The following is a 16,102-nucleotide window of genomic DNA, read 5'->3' as shown; positions in this document are numbered from 1 at the left end:
CAGAGCATTCTATTTCCTTTACTTCCCCACTGGGGGGAGGGGGAGATCAAATTTTGTAATTGAGGGAAATAGGAGGGACAATTAAAGAGGCATACAAATAAAATAACACCAGTTCAGTAGAATGCTTTCCAAAGGGACCCGGAAAGTAAGGCATTTCCTCCTGTGGACGTCGAAGGAATACGATGTGGGGGGCTTGAGGGAGACCCACTCTACTTTGTGCAGAGCCCCAGTCAGGCTGCTATTTGCCTGGGACACACAGAGATGGTCACAATAGTTGTTAAAATACAGAAATATTTCTGTACCAGTTCACAAACAGCTGTTACGATGATCTCTCCAAGTGTCCCCTTGCTGCCTGCCTCCTGAGCCCTGGACTCCCTGTGATCCAGCAACTGCAGGATGAAGCTGGCACAGCTAGGGGACCCCAAGCGCCTACACCAGCCATGGGCCTCAGTACCTTGTGCAGAGACCTGTGCCTGCGCAGAGACCAGTGGGCTTCATATGTATTTACAGATTAAATGAATCTATAAATATCTGTTTACAGTTATTTGAAGGGTTGCTGCAGCTAGGGGATTAGATCTACTGACTGGCCCCAGAAGGTAGAGACAGGATTAATGTATGTAAGTTATTAGGAAAAATCTGAACTCAACCAAAGGAAGAATTAACAGACCTATTTCAAGGGAGATAAAGCTGCTTGCAATGGTAGTAAGTTTTCTGTCCCTGGAGGTATTCAAAGAGAAGCTTGGATGACCCCTTGAATGTTGCAGAATAGAATCAAGTATTAAAAGTCCATGACGTGCATCCATACATTCATCAGATTCCACCAAGTGCCCACCACACCCAGGCCTGTGCCAGACACTGGGGAGGGGACGCTATAGTGGGTTGAATGGTGGTCCCCCCAAAAGCGTGTCCATTTCTTAACTCCTGGAACCTGTGAACGTGACCTGATTTGGGAAAAGGATATTTGCAGATGATGTAATTAAGATCTTGAGATGAGATCATCCTAGGTTTTCTGAGTGGGTTTTAAATCCAATGACAAGTGTCCTTATGAGAGATAGAAGAGGAAGAGGAACAGACAAGAGAAGGCATTGTGACGGTGGAGGCAGATTGGAGTGATGCATCCATAAGCCGCAGGACACTAGCAGCAGAGACCGGAAGCTGAAAGAGGCAAGGAAGGTTCTTCTTCCAGAACGGTGAGAGGGGAATGTCTGTGGTTTGAGCAAATTGCCCAGCTGTGGTGATGTGTTACAGACGCTTCAGGAAACAAACAGAGACGGTGAGTAAGTAAGATCCTGCCTTGATGGAGCTCATTTAAGAAAGTAAAGAAAGAAACAGGATAATATCAGAAAGAGGAGGTGCCCTGAAGGCTGGAAGATGGGCTGAAGGAGTGCATGTAAGAGGGGCGCTCTCAATGAATGGGGTGATCAGGGAAGCCCAGTGGAAGGTGATTTTTGGGGCACCCTAAAGCAGGAGCCAGCTCCCCACAGAGCCTAGGAGCAGATTCCCAGCTGGGTTGCAGCAGAGTCAGGGCCTGAGGCAGAAGAGAACCAGTGAGTGACAGCGAGGGGTGAGGGCAGCGGGTGAGGACCCTGGGCTTTGTGCCTGTGGCAGTGGGAGGCCAGCAGAGTGCTACTTTAGGAAGGGGAGTGACCCGATCTGACTGACACTGTGCAGATCCCTCTGGGCACTTTGGGGAATGCCGAGAAGGAAACCAGTTAGAAAGCCCCTACCGAAGTCCAGGTGAGAGATGTTGCAGGTGGCCTGGACAAGGGTGGTCATGGCTGTGCGGACAAAGCAGTAGGTGTGAGAGAAAGAATTAGCAAAGCTTGCTTGAAGACTGGGCTGGAAGGGAGGTCGTCAGGAAACGGGGGGAAGTCCAGGGTGATTCCCAGGTGTCTGCTGGGGGTAACGGGGTGAAGGATGACATTTGCTGAGATAGGAATCTGACAGGTGTCTAATGCTTACCTAGGTATAGAAATGTCATTTATTTCCTGTATCCATTCCACATTGATTGGGTGCTCTGTTCATGGCACTGGGAAATCAGCCATGAGCTCTACTGCCTGTATGGAGCTTGTAGTTGTGTGCACAGCGAGATAGTATGGGTTGGGGATATCAAATGGAGATCAGATGGGAGCATGTAACAGGGAGACCCGGCTGTGTGTGTGTGTGTGTGCATTAACCCAATGTGTTAACCAAGTGTGTAGACATGTGAAGCCACACCTCCAACCGCATTGCCTTCTTGATGTTGACAGGTTTGGTGGGCTGGAAGTACACGTGCAGGCTGTACTCAGCCTTGGAGGGGATGATGCCCTGCATCACGGACACGGTGAAGTCATCGCCCAGGTGCTCCAGGCTGGAGATTCGCCAGGCCACGGGCAGAACTGTGACATTGCGGAGAATAACTGTCTTGGATTCCTTTCTGTGAAGATAGAAGAAAATTTGAAATTTCTTTTCAAATTTTGTAGTTTCAAATGAGTTTTTAAAATCACAATTTTTCTTTTGTGTATGGATGTTTCAAAAATAATTTTTTTTTTTGAGACAGGGTCTTGCCCTGTCTTGAGGGCTAGAGTGCAGTGAGGTCATCACAACTCACTGCAACCTCAAACTCCTGGGCTCAAGCAATCCTTCTGCCTCAGCCTCCTGAGTAGCTGGGACTACTGGTGTGTCCCACCACACCTGGCTAAATTTTTCTATTATTTGTAGAGACGGGGTCTCACTCTTGTTCAGGATGGTCTCAGACCCTGGCCTCAAGTGATCCTCCCACCTTGGCTCTCCAAAGTTATAGGATTACAGGCTTGAAAATTTCTTAACTCTTCTCTTCTGCTTGTTTTATTTAGGTCTCTTAGCTTACAGGGCTGGGCTAATTTTTATGCTTCTTAATTTTTTCATATATAAGTTATCCCAAATTAAATGTCCTAATTTCAAATTCACAGAAAAGTTGTAAGAATTCCTATATACCCGTTATCCAGTTTTGCCACTTGTTTACATTTTGCTCTCTTGACTTTGCATTCACATTCTTCTCTCTCTTTCTCTCTCTCACACACACATCCATATTATTTTTTTCAGATCCATTCGAAATTAAATTGGAGATATTATGCTTCTTTACCTTTAAATATTTCAGTGTGTATTTCCTACAAAGAAGAACACTTACTAAACTCAGGGGTTTTAACATTGATACAACCCAATTACCTAATCCATAATCCATATTCTAATTTCATCATTGTTCTACTGACTCTTTTTATAGCTATTTATTTTTTTCTCAGTCAAGGATTCAATCCAGGATTGTGCATTGCATTTAATTGTCATGTCTCTTTAATCTCATTTACTTTGGAAAATTTTTTCAGCCTTTTTTTGTGTTTCTTGATCTTGAAATTTTGAAGAGTACAGGCCAGTTAATTTGTAGAATGCTTCTTAATTTGGGTTTGTCTGATGCTTCTTCATGGTTAGATGCAGGATATGCATTTTGGGCAGGAGCACCACAGAGTTGCCAGTGTGTCCTCCTCAGTGCATCATATCAGGAGTCCCATGATGTCACTTTGTCCCAATATTAGTGATGTTAGGTTTGATCTTACTTAGGTAAGATGATGCTCACCAGGTTTCTTCACTGTGGATATACTATTCTTTCCTTTATAAATAATATGTGGAGAGATACTTTGATACTACGTAAATATCCCATTCCTGATCAAACTTTCATCCGCTAGTTTTAGCATCCATTGATTATTATTTAACTCCATTAATCTTTCTGTATTTATCGCTTGGTAGTCTATTGTCAGGAAAAGCATTCCATTCTTCCTCATTTATTTATTTATGTATTTATTAATGTTTCTGTCAGTATGATTCATGGATTCTTGTCTTATTCAATAGGTTATAATCCATTACCATTATTATTTATTTTGACATTCACATTGTCCCAGATTTAGCCAGTGAGAGTCCCTTCAAATCGGCTCCTGTCACCTTTTGCTATGTCTCCATGATTCTTTAAGTTCTTCCTTACTTTCTGGTGCAGCACAAGTTTTCCAGCTCATCTGGAACTTCTTATACTTTTTCTGCCCTAGACCTGAGAAAAGCATTGCACCACAGAGCCTTGCTTCTGTTTAGTAGAGAATGACATTTAGAAACCAAGATCTGGATGTTGGTGTGCTCACTGCTACTTGTGAGACATTATTTCCAGGCCTTCTCAGCTGACAGAGGTAGGAAATATGTGTGTGTATTTCTGCGTCTATCTATGTATTAAAAATCATGACTTCATACTGATACCTACAATTTTAATTCAATATCCCAAGATCTCCCTTTCCATAATTGTAACTCCCTTCTCGAACACTGAGAAACCTGGATATAATTTAAATAAAATATTGTGGTCAGAAAACATACTTTGTAAGATTTCAATCAGTTGAAATTTAATGAGACATGTTTTGTGGCTCAGCATTCTATTGTGAATGTTCTGTGTATACTTAAAATTAATATTTATTCTAAAATTGTTATTTAGATTTTAATTAGGTCAAAGTAGTTGATAGTGTTACTCAGATCCTCTTATCCACACTGATTTTTTGACTAGCTGTTTTAGCAATTATTCAGAAAAAGGTAATAATATTTCTATTCATGATTATCTATTTGTTCCTTTAGTTTTATTGGTTTTTTCTTCATGTATTTTGAAGCTCTGCTATTAGGCACACCTATATTTATGATAATTATGTCTTCCTTATGAATTGATAAAATTTCTTTTGTCATTATGAAATGTGTCCCTTTTTATCTTTGGCAATATTTCTTGTCTTAAAATCTCTTTTGTTTGGCATTTTCCTTTGTCCCATCTGCTTCCATTTCTCTCTTCCTTCTTTCCTGCCTTTCTTTGGTGTAATCAAATACTCCATAATATTCTCTTTTAATTATTATATTGGATTTTTAGCTATACTGCTGGGGTGGATGAGTTAAAGCATCTGGTTTGTGATCCATTTCTCTCCTAGTTCTGGGGAGGTGATCCTAGAAAAACAAACAAGGCAGCTGACCTGGTCTAATATCCTTATAAACATGATGTTAACAGGATCTGATGGTAAATAGACTAATGACATTTTCCAGAATAACCCTTATATTTGCAATGTTAGCACAATGTTCCTGATTTAGGATTCCTTATGTAAATAAACTTAGATTCTGGATTTATGGGAATAGAATCCCTGGAAAATGTCACCCCTAAGCTATGTGACCATCTGGAATATAAAATCTACATGTTTCATAATCAATTCTCCTTTCTGTGCTATTAATTTGAGCCAGAAAGTACATTTCTGATGTGGAAAAGAAGGACCTAGGGAATCATAGAAGACATCCCAGACATCTTTCTTCTTCATCTGTGCCTTTTGATTGTTTGTGTCCTTGAAATTGTTAGCAAAGCTTGATATGAGATAAAGTATCTCATTTGCATGGATCTGATTTAATAATGTGATTCTTTGGGTTAGTTCAACTGCTTTGCATTATTTTTATTTTAATGATTGCTCTAGGGATCATAATATATATCCTTAATTTATCAGTCTACTTAGAATTAATATCATGCCATTTCATACAAAATCTTAGATCCTTGCAATAGCATTCATTCCTTTTATATTCCATTACCCACTGTATGTAGTATTATTGATATATGTATGTGTATATATCTATTTGTATCTACATATATATACCATATAAATCTCACTATATTAGTACTATTAGTACTAATACTTTTGTTTTAAATAGTTAATTGTCTTTTAACTAAATCAAGAAAAGAAAAAATGAAGTATTTTATATTTAGCCACATATTTAACATTTTCAATGTTCTTCATTACTTCCTGTAACTCTGAATTTCCATCTGATGTCATTTTCCTTCACCTTGAAAATTTTCCTTTAGAATTTCTAGTAATCCAGGTATGCTGGTAATAAATTTTTGTGTACCTGGCAATGTATTTTCCCTTCGTTTTTGAGAGCTACTTCTGTTGATATAGAATTTTGGGTTGATAATATAGTCATCCTTCACTATACTTGGGGGATTGGTTTGAGGACCCCTGAGTATACCCAAATCTGCACATACTCAAGTCTTGCAGTTTGCCCTGGGGACCCTGCATCTACAAAAAGTTGGCCCTCTATATATGTGGGTTTTGCATCTCATGAATATTATACATTTGCATCTTGTTGAAAAAAAGCCATGTATAAGTGGACCCACATGGTTCAAACCCATGTAGTTCAAGGGTCAATTGTATTTTCTTTCAGCACGTTAAAAATGCCATTCCATTGCCTTCTAGCTTCCAATGTTATTCATGAGAAGTCAGTCATAACGTATCTCCTTTTCTCCTGGCTGCTTTCAAGATTTTCTCTTCATTTGTGGTTTTAAATAGTTGGGCTTCATTTTGCCTTGGTGTGGTTTTCTTTCTTGGTTACTAATCTATCATACAAAATAGATGGAGTTGATATTATTAACCCCAGATCACCTATTAAAAAACTGAAGCTTAGAGAGGTTGATTGATATCAGATTTAGTGGCAAAATTTGGGATATAACCATATTTATCCAGTCTAGGGTTTGCTAAGCTTCTTGGGATTGTAAGTTTATAATTTTTAACCAAATCTGGGAGAGTTTCATCTACTCTTCCAATATTTTTTCTGCCCCATTCTCTCTTTCTCTTTTCCTTCTGAGACTCCAATTACAAATATGTTAGACTGCTTGATATTGTCCCACTGTTTACTGGAGTCCTGCTCATTTTCAGCAATATTTTCTTTCTATTCTTAAGATTGAATAATTTACATTAAATCTATCTTAAAATTCATTGGCCCTTTCTCTAACTGCTGCCTCCAATCAGCTGATTAGTTCACTCAGTAAAATTTTCATTTCAGATATTGTACTTTTCAATTCTAAAATAAATCACTTAGTACTTTTTAATAGTTTCTATTTATCTGATAAGATTCTCCATCTATTCATTTATCTTGATCATGTGTTTCATTATAATATTGATTTAATGTCCTTATGTTTGCTAATTCCAAATCTTGGTCATCTTGGGGTCAGTTTCTGTCAATCACTCAACATTAATTTGCCTAAGATGGTTTGCTTTGCATTATGTAATTAGTTGTTTTTAGTGGTTTACCTACTTATTTTCCCCATCAGACTTCAAACTCCTCAGTGTTTGGAATGGTCTCTTCAACACTGTGTGACCCAGTAGGTATGTAGCAAATAATCACAGAATAGGGTTGAATCAAAGCCAATTAATCCTGATCTTATGCAGAAAAAGTATCTTTCTCCTTCCTCACTCCCATCTTGAAGCAGGTGTCCTACCTTTCCCATCTGTCCTATTTCTTGCCTTTCTCTCAAAGCTTTGCCTTCAGGTAGCAGCCAAGTACTCCTGCTAAGTGTGAAATTTTAAGCTTTAAAGGGCAACATGCCTTTTAAAAAAGGGCTTTGCAACTTGAAATTAGAATCACTAACAGTGGAGGTTCAGAAAGGACGATGAACTAGGCTGGTCAGCAGTCTGGCAGATAACTAACTCTTATCCACTGACTCAGGAGTATCATCATTAAGATTGTCACTTGGTTTCTGAATATGACCTAATAATCATACTTTTAAAGATGGAGAAACTGAGGTAATCAGCTGCAATCACCTGACAATAGTATGTTATATCGGTAGAATGCGTTATACTTTTAGATGTGAAATAGATGAGTTGATATTCTTAATCTCAGGTGACTTATGAAGACACTGAAGTTTAGAGAGATTGATCAATGGCCCCAAAGTCACAGATTTAGCAGTAAGACTTGGGCTATAACTCAGACCACCTGCTTGATAGCCATTGTTACCTTTAATATGGACCTCTTTGTGGAGGTCAGAAAAAGCACTTCTGGTTACCTCCATTATTGCGTACTTCACTAACCAGTATTTATTGGGAAATGGGGCTTGCGGGTGGTGATCAAGGAAAGCAGGATACACATCATAATGATATTCTCTCCCAGCAGCCCCAGAGATAAACATTCTCTAGTTAAAAAAATACAATTCCAGGCCGGGCGCTGTGGCTCACGCCTGTAATCCTAGCTCTTGGGAGGCTGAGGCGGGCGGATTGCTCAAGGTCAGGAGTTCAAAACCAGCCTGAGCAAGAGCGAGACCCCGTCTCTACTATAAATAGAAAGAAATTAATTGGCCAACTGATGTATATATAAAAAATTAGCTGGGCATGGTGGCGCATGCCTGTAGTCCCAGCTACTCGGGAGGCTGAGGCAGGAGGATCACTCGAGCCCAGGAGTTTGAGGTTGCTGTGAGCTAGGCTGATGCCACGGCACTCACTCTAGCCTGGACAACAAAGCGAGACTCTGTCTCAAAAAAAAAAAAAATACAATTCCAATGAACACGCAAGTTCTAGGTTTTTCTAATATTTTCTGTTTGGGCTCTAACTTGTAGAGCAAAGACTCTTAATGTTTTAGGGTAATGGACTACTTTGAGAAGCTGAAGAAAGCTAGTCCTTCTTCTGAGAAAAATGCAAATATACACACATGGTGGCAGTTGATCTCAGGGGATCCTCGACCCTGTTGAAATCCATCCATTGAACCCAAGTTAACAATCCATTAACTATTAATAATTAGCACTAATAACCATCCTGGTTTGCATACGACTAAGGAGTTTCTCAAGATGCAGAACTTTCAGTACTAAATCAAGAAAGTCCAGAGTAAATCAGGATAAGCTGGTCACTCTAGAACCAAGTGTTCTTGAAATTCCATTCCAGCCCTGGCATCATCTAGAATGCTGACCTGTGTAGCAAGAGCCGGTCAAAATGTAATTGCCTGGGTTCCATCTCTAGTTCTGGGCGGATTCCTTGGCAGGTTAATTTGAAGACAGCTGGCTCTGGGTTCTCTTTGATGCAGCAGACAATGCTGTCTTCAAAGACACCAACTGCAGTAGGGTAGGCCCATACGTTTAGCAACTGATGGAAGAACCAAAAGAAAGTACATTTTACACTGAGGATGCCGAGGCTTCAAATTTCCCAAGAAAGCATTGCCCTGGTGACTTGTTTCCACGTGACTGTACCTGCTTCTCACTGGGTTTCAAGATCATGGTGATGGGCTCCAGGAAGTAGGTGTTCGCTTTAACATCATTCTGAAAACAGAAGAACACCTCTACCACCATTGGGGAACTGTTCAAGATTGTCAGCGTCTCCATGTTGCCCGGGAACAAGGACGACTTGTACCTGGGGATGAACAAGAATGGGGCTGTGGTTGCGAGGACTGAATGAGAATGCAGGTGGAAAAGGATGCTGTGATAGGCAATGTGATTCAAAGGACAATGTGGTTGCACTGAGGTGGTGGCATGGGGGCTGAGAACATGAGGTTTGTGTTTGTGCAGACTTGCCTATGAAAATAAATGCTATACTGTGACCTTACTCCCCTATGCCTTGGTCTTCTTATCTCTAAGATGGGATGATAGTACCTCTTGGGATTGCTGAGCATGGATATCATGAAGCTCTTAGGACAGTTGCAGAGAGCAAATGTCCAATGAATGAGAGTTATTGTTATTGCAAAGAATTCTGAGAAATATGCAGATCTAGATTTCCATGTGCTTATACCCCCAAGAGAGATTATCACTTGATTATTTCACATCTGTCTTAGAGATGACCTCATTCACCACCTTCCACACCCTCACAGAATATTACTGTCCTGAAATGAATTTATTTGGCCTTGTTTGCTGTTACAAGGCTGTTTCTGTTTCCTAGTATCTTAGGGAGAGATCCGCAGGGTAGAGCACTGTGGACGTTGGAAGATGACCATTAATGGCAACTGAACAGAAAAGGAGCCACAGAGAAGGCACAAGGAGTAAAGATGTGCATTACCAGAGGCCAGGAAAGCATAACCAGTCTGAAAAGCCTTTTGGACAAGAAGGCTATGATGGAGGACAGAAGGAGAGAGAATGACAGAGACCAAATCAGAGTCAGAGGGACAGAGAACTCTCTGCCAAAGGGGAGGTCATCTAACCCATATCACCACCATCCAACACTGTGCTAGCAGCTTCATATGCAGTACCCAGGTCAGTCCTCACATATCTGTGAGGTGGTTGTTATCTTCCCATTTTGCAGATGATGCCACTGAGGCTAATCAAGGTTTAAAAGAATAAATGAATAATATCCAGTCGCACTGGGCCTTGTTTTGGATCGCTGTAGTCACCTTCTTCCCAGATCAGTGTTGTCTGGCCCCGCCTCCCGGTTAGTTCCAATGCTGCCCACACTCATGCCTCTCTGAATGACCATGTCTGCCCTGACTCCTGCCCCAGACTTCTTTGTATGTCATGTCCCTCAACCTGACCCTCACTCCTTCTCCTAGGCCCTTCTATTAGGCCTTGAAGACACTCTCCCTCATCGGCACACCCTCTTCACTGCTCTAGTCCAGCATCTCAGGAAGCAAAGTAGAGGTAATAAGGGGATGGGGGACAGAGATGGCCCATGAGTTGCACCAAGGAAGCATAGAAATAAACTCTGTCTACATATCACAGTAAATGCCGGATTGAATGAAGACATGGTAGCGACTATGGTGCTAGTTTTGGTCTTATTTCTAGCCTGGACAATAAGAAATTTGTGTATCACTGAAAAAAAAACTAGTATCATTAAAAATGTATGCCCATCAGTCTCACCTGGGACCCTAATTATACCTGATAATATTAACTATCTCTTTAATATGATCCCTTTTCAACTTTCCCCCCAAACTGTTTTGCATACCTTCTGTTTCTCCAACATTTTTAACTTCCTCCACTTCCCTCACTCTTAGGGGAAGCTCGCTCATCATTTGTCATGGAGGAAACAGACACAGTTGCATAGGAACCTCCTCACCATTCCAACCAAATCTCTAAGCCCACTTTCGCCTGGGGCCATCTTGCCTTTCACTCTCTTGATATGCAATGATGGCGCCTCCTCCTGGCAAAGGCTAGCATGCCTGCATCCAGTTGCACTGTCTCAGGGAGCTATGCCAGAGAAGGCCCTTACTTCCTCCTGAAACTCCAACCTTTTCCTTCTACTTGCCTTTGACACACAAACATCCTAAGATCAACCATGTATGAACAGCCTTCCCTGGACTCCATGTCTCCTTCCCATCTCTCTTCATAGTCAACCTTTCCAAAGAGTTATCTTCACACCCTGTTTCCTTTCTCTCATCTCCTAATGAGTCCTCAACTCACTTTGCCTGGGCAAAGGATTCTTGCTGAGGCCCCTAGCAACCTCCATGTTATTGAACCCTGTGGGTGTCTGTTCCCCCATCTTTCTGCTCTCTGCAGCATTCAATGTGGCAACCATGCCCTCTTCTCATAGCTCCATGACCCACCCTTTTCTGGTTTCCTCCAATAGCTCCAGCCCTCTTTCTCATTGCTTTTGCTGGCTCCTCCTCTTGTACACGGTGGAGTTCTCCAGGACTCCAACTTTGGTCCTTTTCTTCTTACTGCATACAGTAGTCTTAGGCAATCTCATCCATGCCCACACTTTTATTGTCTTGAAGATGGACCTCTTCTTTGAGAACCAAAACCATTTAGCCTATTTCCCGCTTTATGGGGCTAATAGAGATATCTCCAAACATATCAAACTTAATACTTCCCTGAGTGAATGCTTGATGCTACCCTTCCTAAAACTGGTCTTCTCGTAGGCGTTCCCATTTGGGAAAATGGCATTCCTCTTCATATGGGTGCTTACCAGAAACTTGGAACACAACAATTCAGTTCTAATTTGTAGGTTGGGGCTGAGGATACTTCTATGTACATAGGAACCCTACTTGTACTGTTCATGACCCCAACCCAGGAATATGAAATCTACTTTCAAATAATGGGACACTTACTTATCTCTTGATTTTCCACAAAGCAGTGGCCCGAAGTAATACCTCTCCATGCTTGTAATATACTTCTTAAAGATGACCTCATCCGCCTTCATGGACATCTTCCGCTGAGGGAATACCACTCTGAACATGGGGGAGGAAGAGATGAGGAGAGGCTGCCTAGATAGAAGTTCAATGCTGCCACATGGTGTGTACATTAACCCAACACTCCCTGTTCAGCAAAGGGTCAAGGTATCTGGAGATGGAATGACTCTTAATTTGAGGATCTCTGTTGAGACTTTATCCCAGCTCCCTGCCCCCTAACCCCTCAAAAAGCTAGCATGGTTTTAATTTGAGAAAAAAGATTCCTAATGGTGTCTTCCATAATAATCAGGACTGGTGAACTGGTGATGCAGCTGAGCTGGGTGTTCTGTCTTAGTGTGCCTGGCTAGGAAAATTCCTGAGAATCCCTATGAAAAACCAACTCTGGCAGATATTAATGAACTTCTGAGTTCCTTGGTCCCATGTGGCCCTCTGGTGAGAATTATAAAAAAGCTGTTGGTGCTTTGTACAAGCTATGAAAGGCCCCTTTCTCCAGGGGGACCTACCCTGCTGGCTTGCTCAACCAGGTGCCCCTGTGTGGTGCACAAGCTGCATTCTGGAATTCAACAGCTCAGAAAAACGTCTTCCCATGGACAGTCACACATATATTCATGTTATAAGATGCAATTTAAATGTGCTTAATAGTAAAGTGAGCAAACTAGCCAGACTAAGACCTTTTCCCTTCCTTCCACACCTATGATCATTCTCTCCAGTTCAGTCTGCCAATGCACCATGAGCTGTCGTTATCCCTACAGCTCTTAGCCAATGTCCAAGACACTGACGCCAGATACAAGAGGGTCAGGGATGCTGTCTCGATTCCATGTTATTATTAAGAGCCTCCCCTCAAAGTACTTGGGGGAAAACTAAAATGTACCTGTCAACCTTTTCTTTAAAAATAAAACACACTTACTTTGGGTCCTGGCAAATGTATGGGTAAGTGCAAACACCTCGGCAATAAAGCTGGTACTGGCGGCGAGTTCCAAGGATCTCAAAAGTGAATGTTTGGTCAAAGTTCCCAATATCTTCGGAGGAGAAGTGCACTCGCAGTGTCACCTCACCGTTGGCCGGCACAATCCACCGGAAGTGACTCAGCCTGCAAATGACCACCGGGCTTTTAGAGTGCAAGTGCTTCCTTCTAGCTGAGAGAAGACAGGAGGGCTTCCTGGGAGCTCTGTCCTGCCGGGGTTAGGTGTGGTGGCCCACAGTCCCCGCAGCAGGACAGCCCTGGTCCCAAGTGGTGCTGGGATAGCCACACTCTCAATTTGGGGCTCCAGCATTCCCCCCTCTGGGTTGCTCAGAGGCCCACCTGGTGAACTTCTCCTGGGAATGCTGCCCATCCGGGCTGTTCTGGTCCACGTCTGACAGTGGGGCCATGGCTCCATCAGTTCCCCCAGAAAGGCCCTTCCGGTTGGCTGCCACTCGACGCTTGTCCTTTTGAGTCTCACGGGACTGATCCATTTTTTCTTTTAATTTCTGTTTGCTCCCTTTAAGTGTGGTGGTCTGATCCTCTTGAGCCTTCATTAGAAATGAGCATGAGGTCTTAAATATTCATCTTATGTACACACAAACAGAAGACAGAGGTCCTTAGGGCAGAGCAGGGCCCAGCCTCCCACTGTAGTGACCAGAAGGCCAAAACCCCAGAGAAAGCTTCAAACTGGCAGGACTCCCAGCAGTACTTACCTCCGCCAGCAGGGGCGTCTAGTTTTTTGGCATTGCTAGGCCAGTTACCCTGCTCGCTTGTTCTCTACTTTTCCAAAATTTTGTTGCCATATTCTGTTCATCATCGTCTCTATCCCTTCCTCTTTGTTCTTAGGATTTATACATTAAAAAGACTTACTGTTTTGGGAAGGAGTAGAGATAAACGTATGTGTTTGATCTGCCATGTTTACTAACAAGTTCCCATTTTCATGTTTCCTGATCAAAAAAATTTTTTTTCCTTTTGTGCCTTTTAATTTATTTGTGATTTCGAACTTTTTATTTTGGAAAACTTTCAAAGCTGAAGACCTGGTACAGTAAGGACTAGTGCTAACAGTTGTTACCATTTAGCCTTATCTACGTATCACTTTTGTTTGGAGCCATTTGAAGATAAGTAGAGACATGACGATTCTTTGCCTCTATATACCTCATCTCATCGAGGCAGGGACTTTTCCTGCACTCCCACAATACTATTATCACTTAAGAAAATGAACAATAATTCCATAATATCATTCTAGCACACAGTCTGTATTAAAATTTTCCTATTTATCCCAGGGATGTCTTCCATAGCCATTTCCCCCCAGATAAGTGTCTGATCAAGGTTCCTATACTGTATTTTGTTGTCATATTTCTTTATTATCTTTCAATCTAGAGCCCCCCCCACTCCTTTCAGAGACTAGATCTGAGTTCCTGCAGAATATCCCATAGTCTGAATTTTTCTGACCATTCTCACAGTATCATTTAACTTATTCCTCTATTCCCTGTATTTCCTACAAACCAAAAATTAGGCTTAAAAGCTTGATTAGATTCACAGATGATGCCATGGGCTTCACACTCCATCACCACAAGGAACAAGGAATGTTAGGTTGAGCCGTGATGGCAAAGGCAAAGCATGTCCACGTGGCCAGGGTGGTGCCCAAACTGAACTGCTGCCCTACAGTTCATCCGTCACCTATGGGATGGTGTCCTGGCTAGGGTGAGGGGCTTTTCCCCCCAAAACCTTTTACCTAGTGTGTTTTGGGCATCCATTGGTGATCCTTAATCAATTGTTGAACTTGGGGTAACAAAATAGTGATTTTCTAACTTTACTATTGATTCTATAACTTTAAGCAGCCATTCTTCTAGAATGAAGAGCTTTCATTTGTCAGTTGGGGCAGAAGTAAAGTTCCTCCTGAAAGGATAGGCTAAAGGATAGGTTAATTCTTTCTTTTTCATGGCCAATTTTCAGAATAATGGTGCAATAGTCACCTTCGATGACGGGGTCATTTTTTTCCTTTTATTGTTTTTATTTAAAATTTTGTCAGGGACTCTGCTCTGGTGAGGTATGCCCACCAGATGCTGATGACCTCAGATGGTGATTCCCTGTTTACATGTAAAATGAAGTTTGGGGTAATCTCTGTCACCTAATTATGCTGTAGGCAGGTGATTTTCTTAGCTCTCTTTGCTGATGTGCATGATTTGTAGGGGCTGTGTTGAGAGACTCAGATTATAGTCCAACCAGTCTCCTCTGGGAATAAAAAGCCCCTCTCTATATAATTTTTACTATATATACTTTCTGCGTATTATTGGTCAAATGTATTCTCCCTTATGATTTATTCTATTAATTTATTTTCTTCTATTTCTACATGATATATTTTCTTCTATTTCTACATGATTGTATTTTGATTACTTATCCAGCTGGAATTATTATCCAGCTGAATTATTATCCAGCTTTAATCCAGCTGGAATTTATTTTACAATATTGTATCAGGCAAGGAGATAAACAATGACGTTCCCCAACATATCCAATCTTTCCATCCTAATTCCTTTAGTAATCTATTCTTTCTCTTGTGGTATGTGTTCCCTTGTGTCTACTGATTCTTGTATTCTTACATACTGTTTGAATTGCCTTCGTTTCAAAATACATTTTAATATCTTTTTAAAAGAGCTAGTTTTCCTTATTTTTTCTTGTAGTTTCAGAGTAACTTGACAAGTTCCCTAAACCCTACCACAGGGACTGGAAAGTTTGGAAGGTGAGAATTGATCATTTCAGTTTCCTCTTGGGAAGTGGGATAAGTCAGACCCAGGGAAGTGCAGCTTAGGGAAGCACATGCAGGGGCTTCGGGCAGGATCTCCACCAAGTCAAGGGAAAACACACTCCAGTGAGCATAACACCTTGCACCACACTCAACGTGTGGCCATGTGGAAGGTGACCTTCTTCTCTTGCCCTCTGAAATTCTGCTAAGGTCAAGAACAAGCTGTTCATGCTTTACCTTCGTAGTGCCTGAGAAGGCCAAATAGTCTGAGTCCGATTCCAGATCTTTCTTTTCATCCAGCATGGAGAGCTCGTCAGATGGTGGGACCACAAACACAAAATGCTTCAGGACGTCTGTTGTGGCCAGAGGCGGCCGCTTTGCCGGGTAGGTGGCGATTGAGAATAAGGTGGGAGGTGGGATGGGTGGCCCGAAGGAACCCATACCCAAGATGTCTAGGATCTAAAGGAAAGGCTTATTGTTAATTACTTGTGCAAACCCCCCTGCCTCTCTTATTAAAG

General features: G+C 41.7%; 1 protein-coding gene across 1 annotated transcript in view; it reads right to left on the bottom strand.

Moving 5' to 3' along the window:
• The window catches only part of HYDIN (HYDIN axonemal central pair apparatus protein), a 315,495-nt gene that overhangs the window by 64,084 nt on the left and 235,309 nt on the right, over window positions 1-16,102 (bottom strand). The window contains exons 47-53 of the mRNA XM_012772427.3: window positions 15,822-16,043; window positions 13,181-13,389; window positions 12,785-12,967; window positions 11,797-11,916; window positions 9,017-9,176; window positions 8,740-8,912; window positions 2,218-2,416 (exon numbers count right to left, since the gene is read on the bottom strand). Coding sequence (XP_012627881.2) covers window positions 2,218-2,416; window positions 8,740-8,912; window positions 9,017-9,176; window positions 11,797-11,916; window positions 12,785-12,967; window positions 13,181-13,389; window positions 15,822-16,043 — 1,266 coding nt within the window. The remainder of the gene's footprint in view (window positions 1-2,217; window positions 2,417-8,739; window positions 8,913-9,016; window positions 9,177-11,796; window positions 11,917-12,784; window positions 12,968-13,180; window positions 13,390-15,821; window positions 16,044-16,102) is intronic.

The sequence above is a fragment of the Microcebus murinus genome, chromosome 20, assembly GCF_040939455.1.
Source record: "Microcebus murinus isolate Inina chromosome 20, M.murinus_Inina_mat1.0, whole genome shotgun sequence".
Lineage (NCBI taxonomy): Eukaryota > Metazoa > Chordata > Mammalia > Primates > Cheirogaleidae > Microcebus > Microcebus murinus.
The sequence above is the reverse complement of the archived record's forward strand: the minus strand, read 5'-3'. Positions and strand labels throughout refer to the sequence as shown.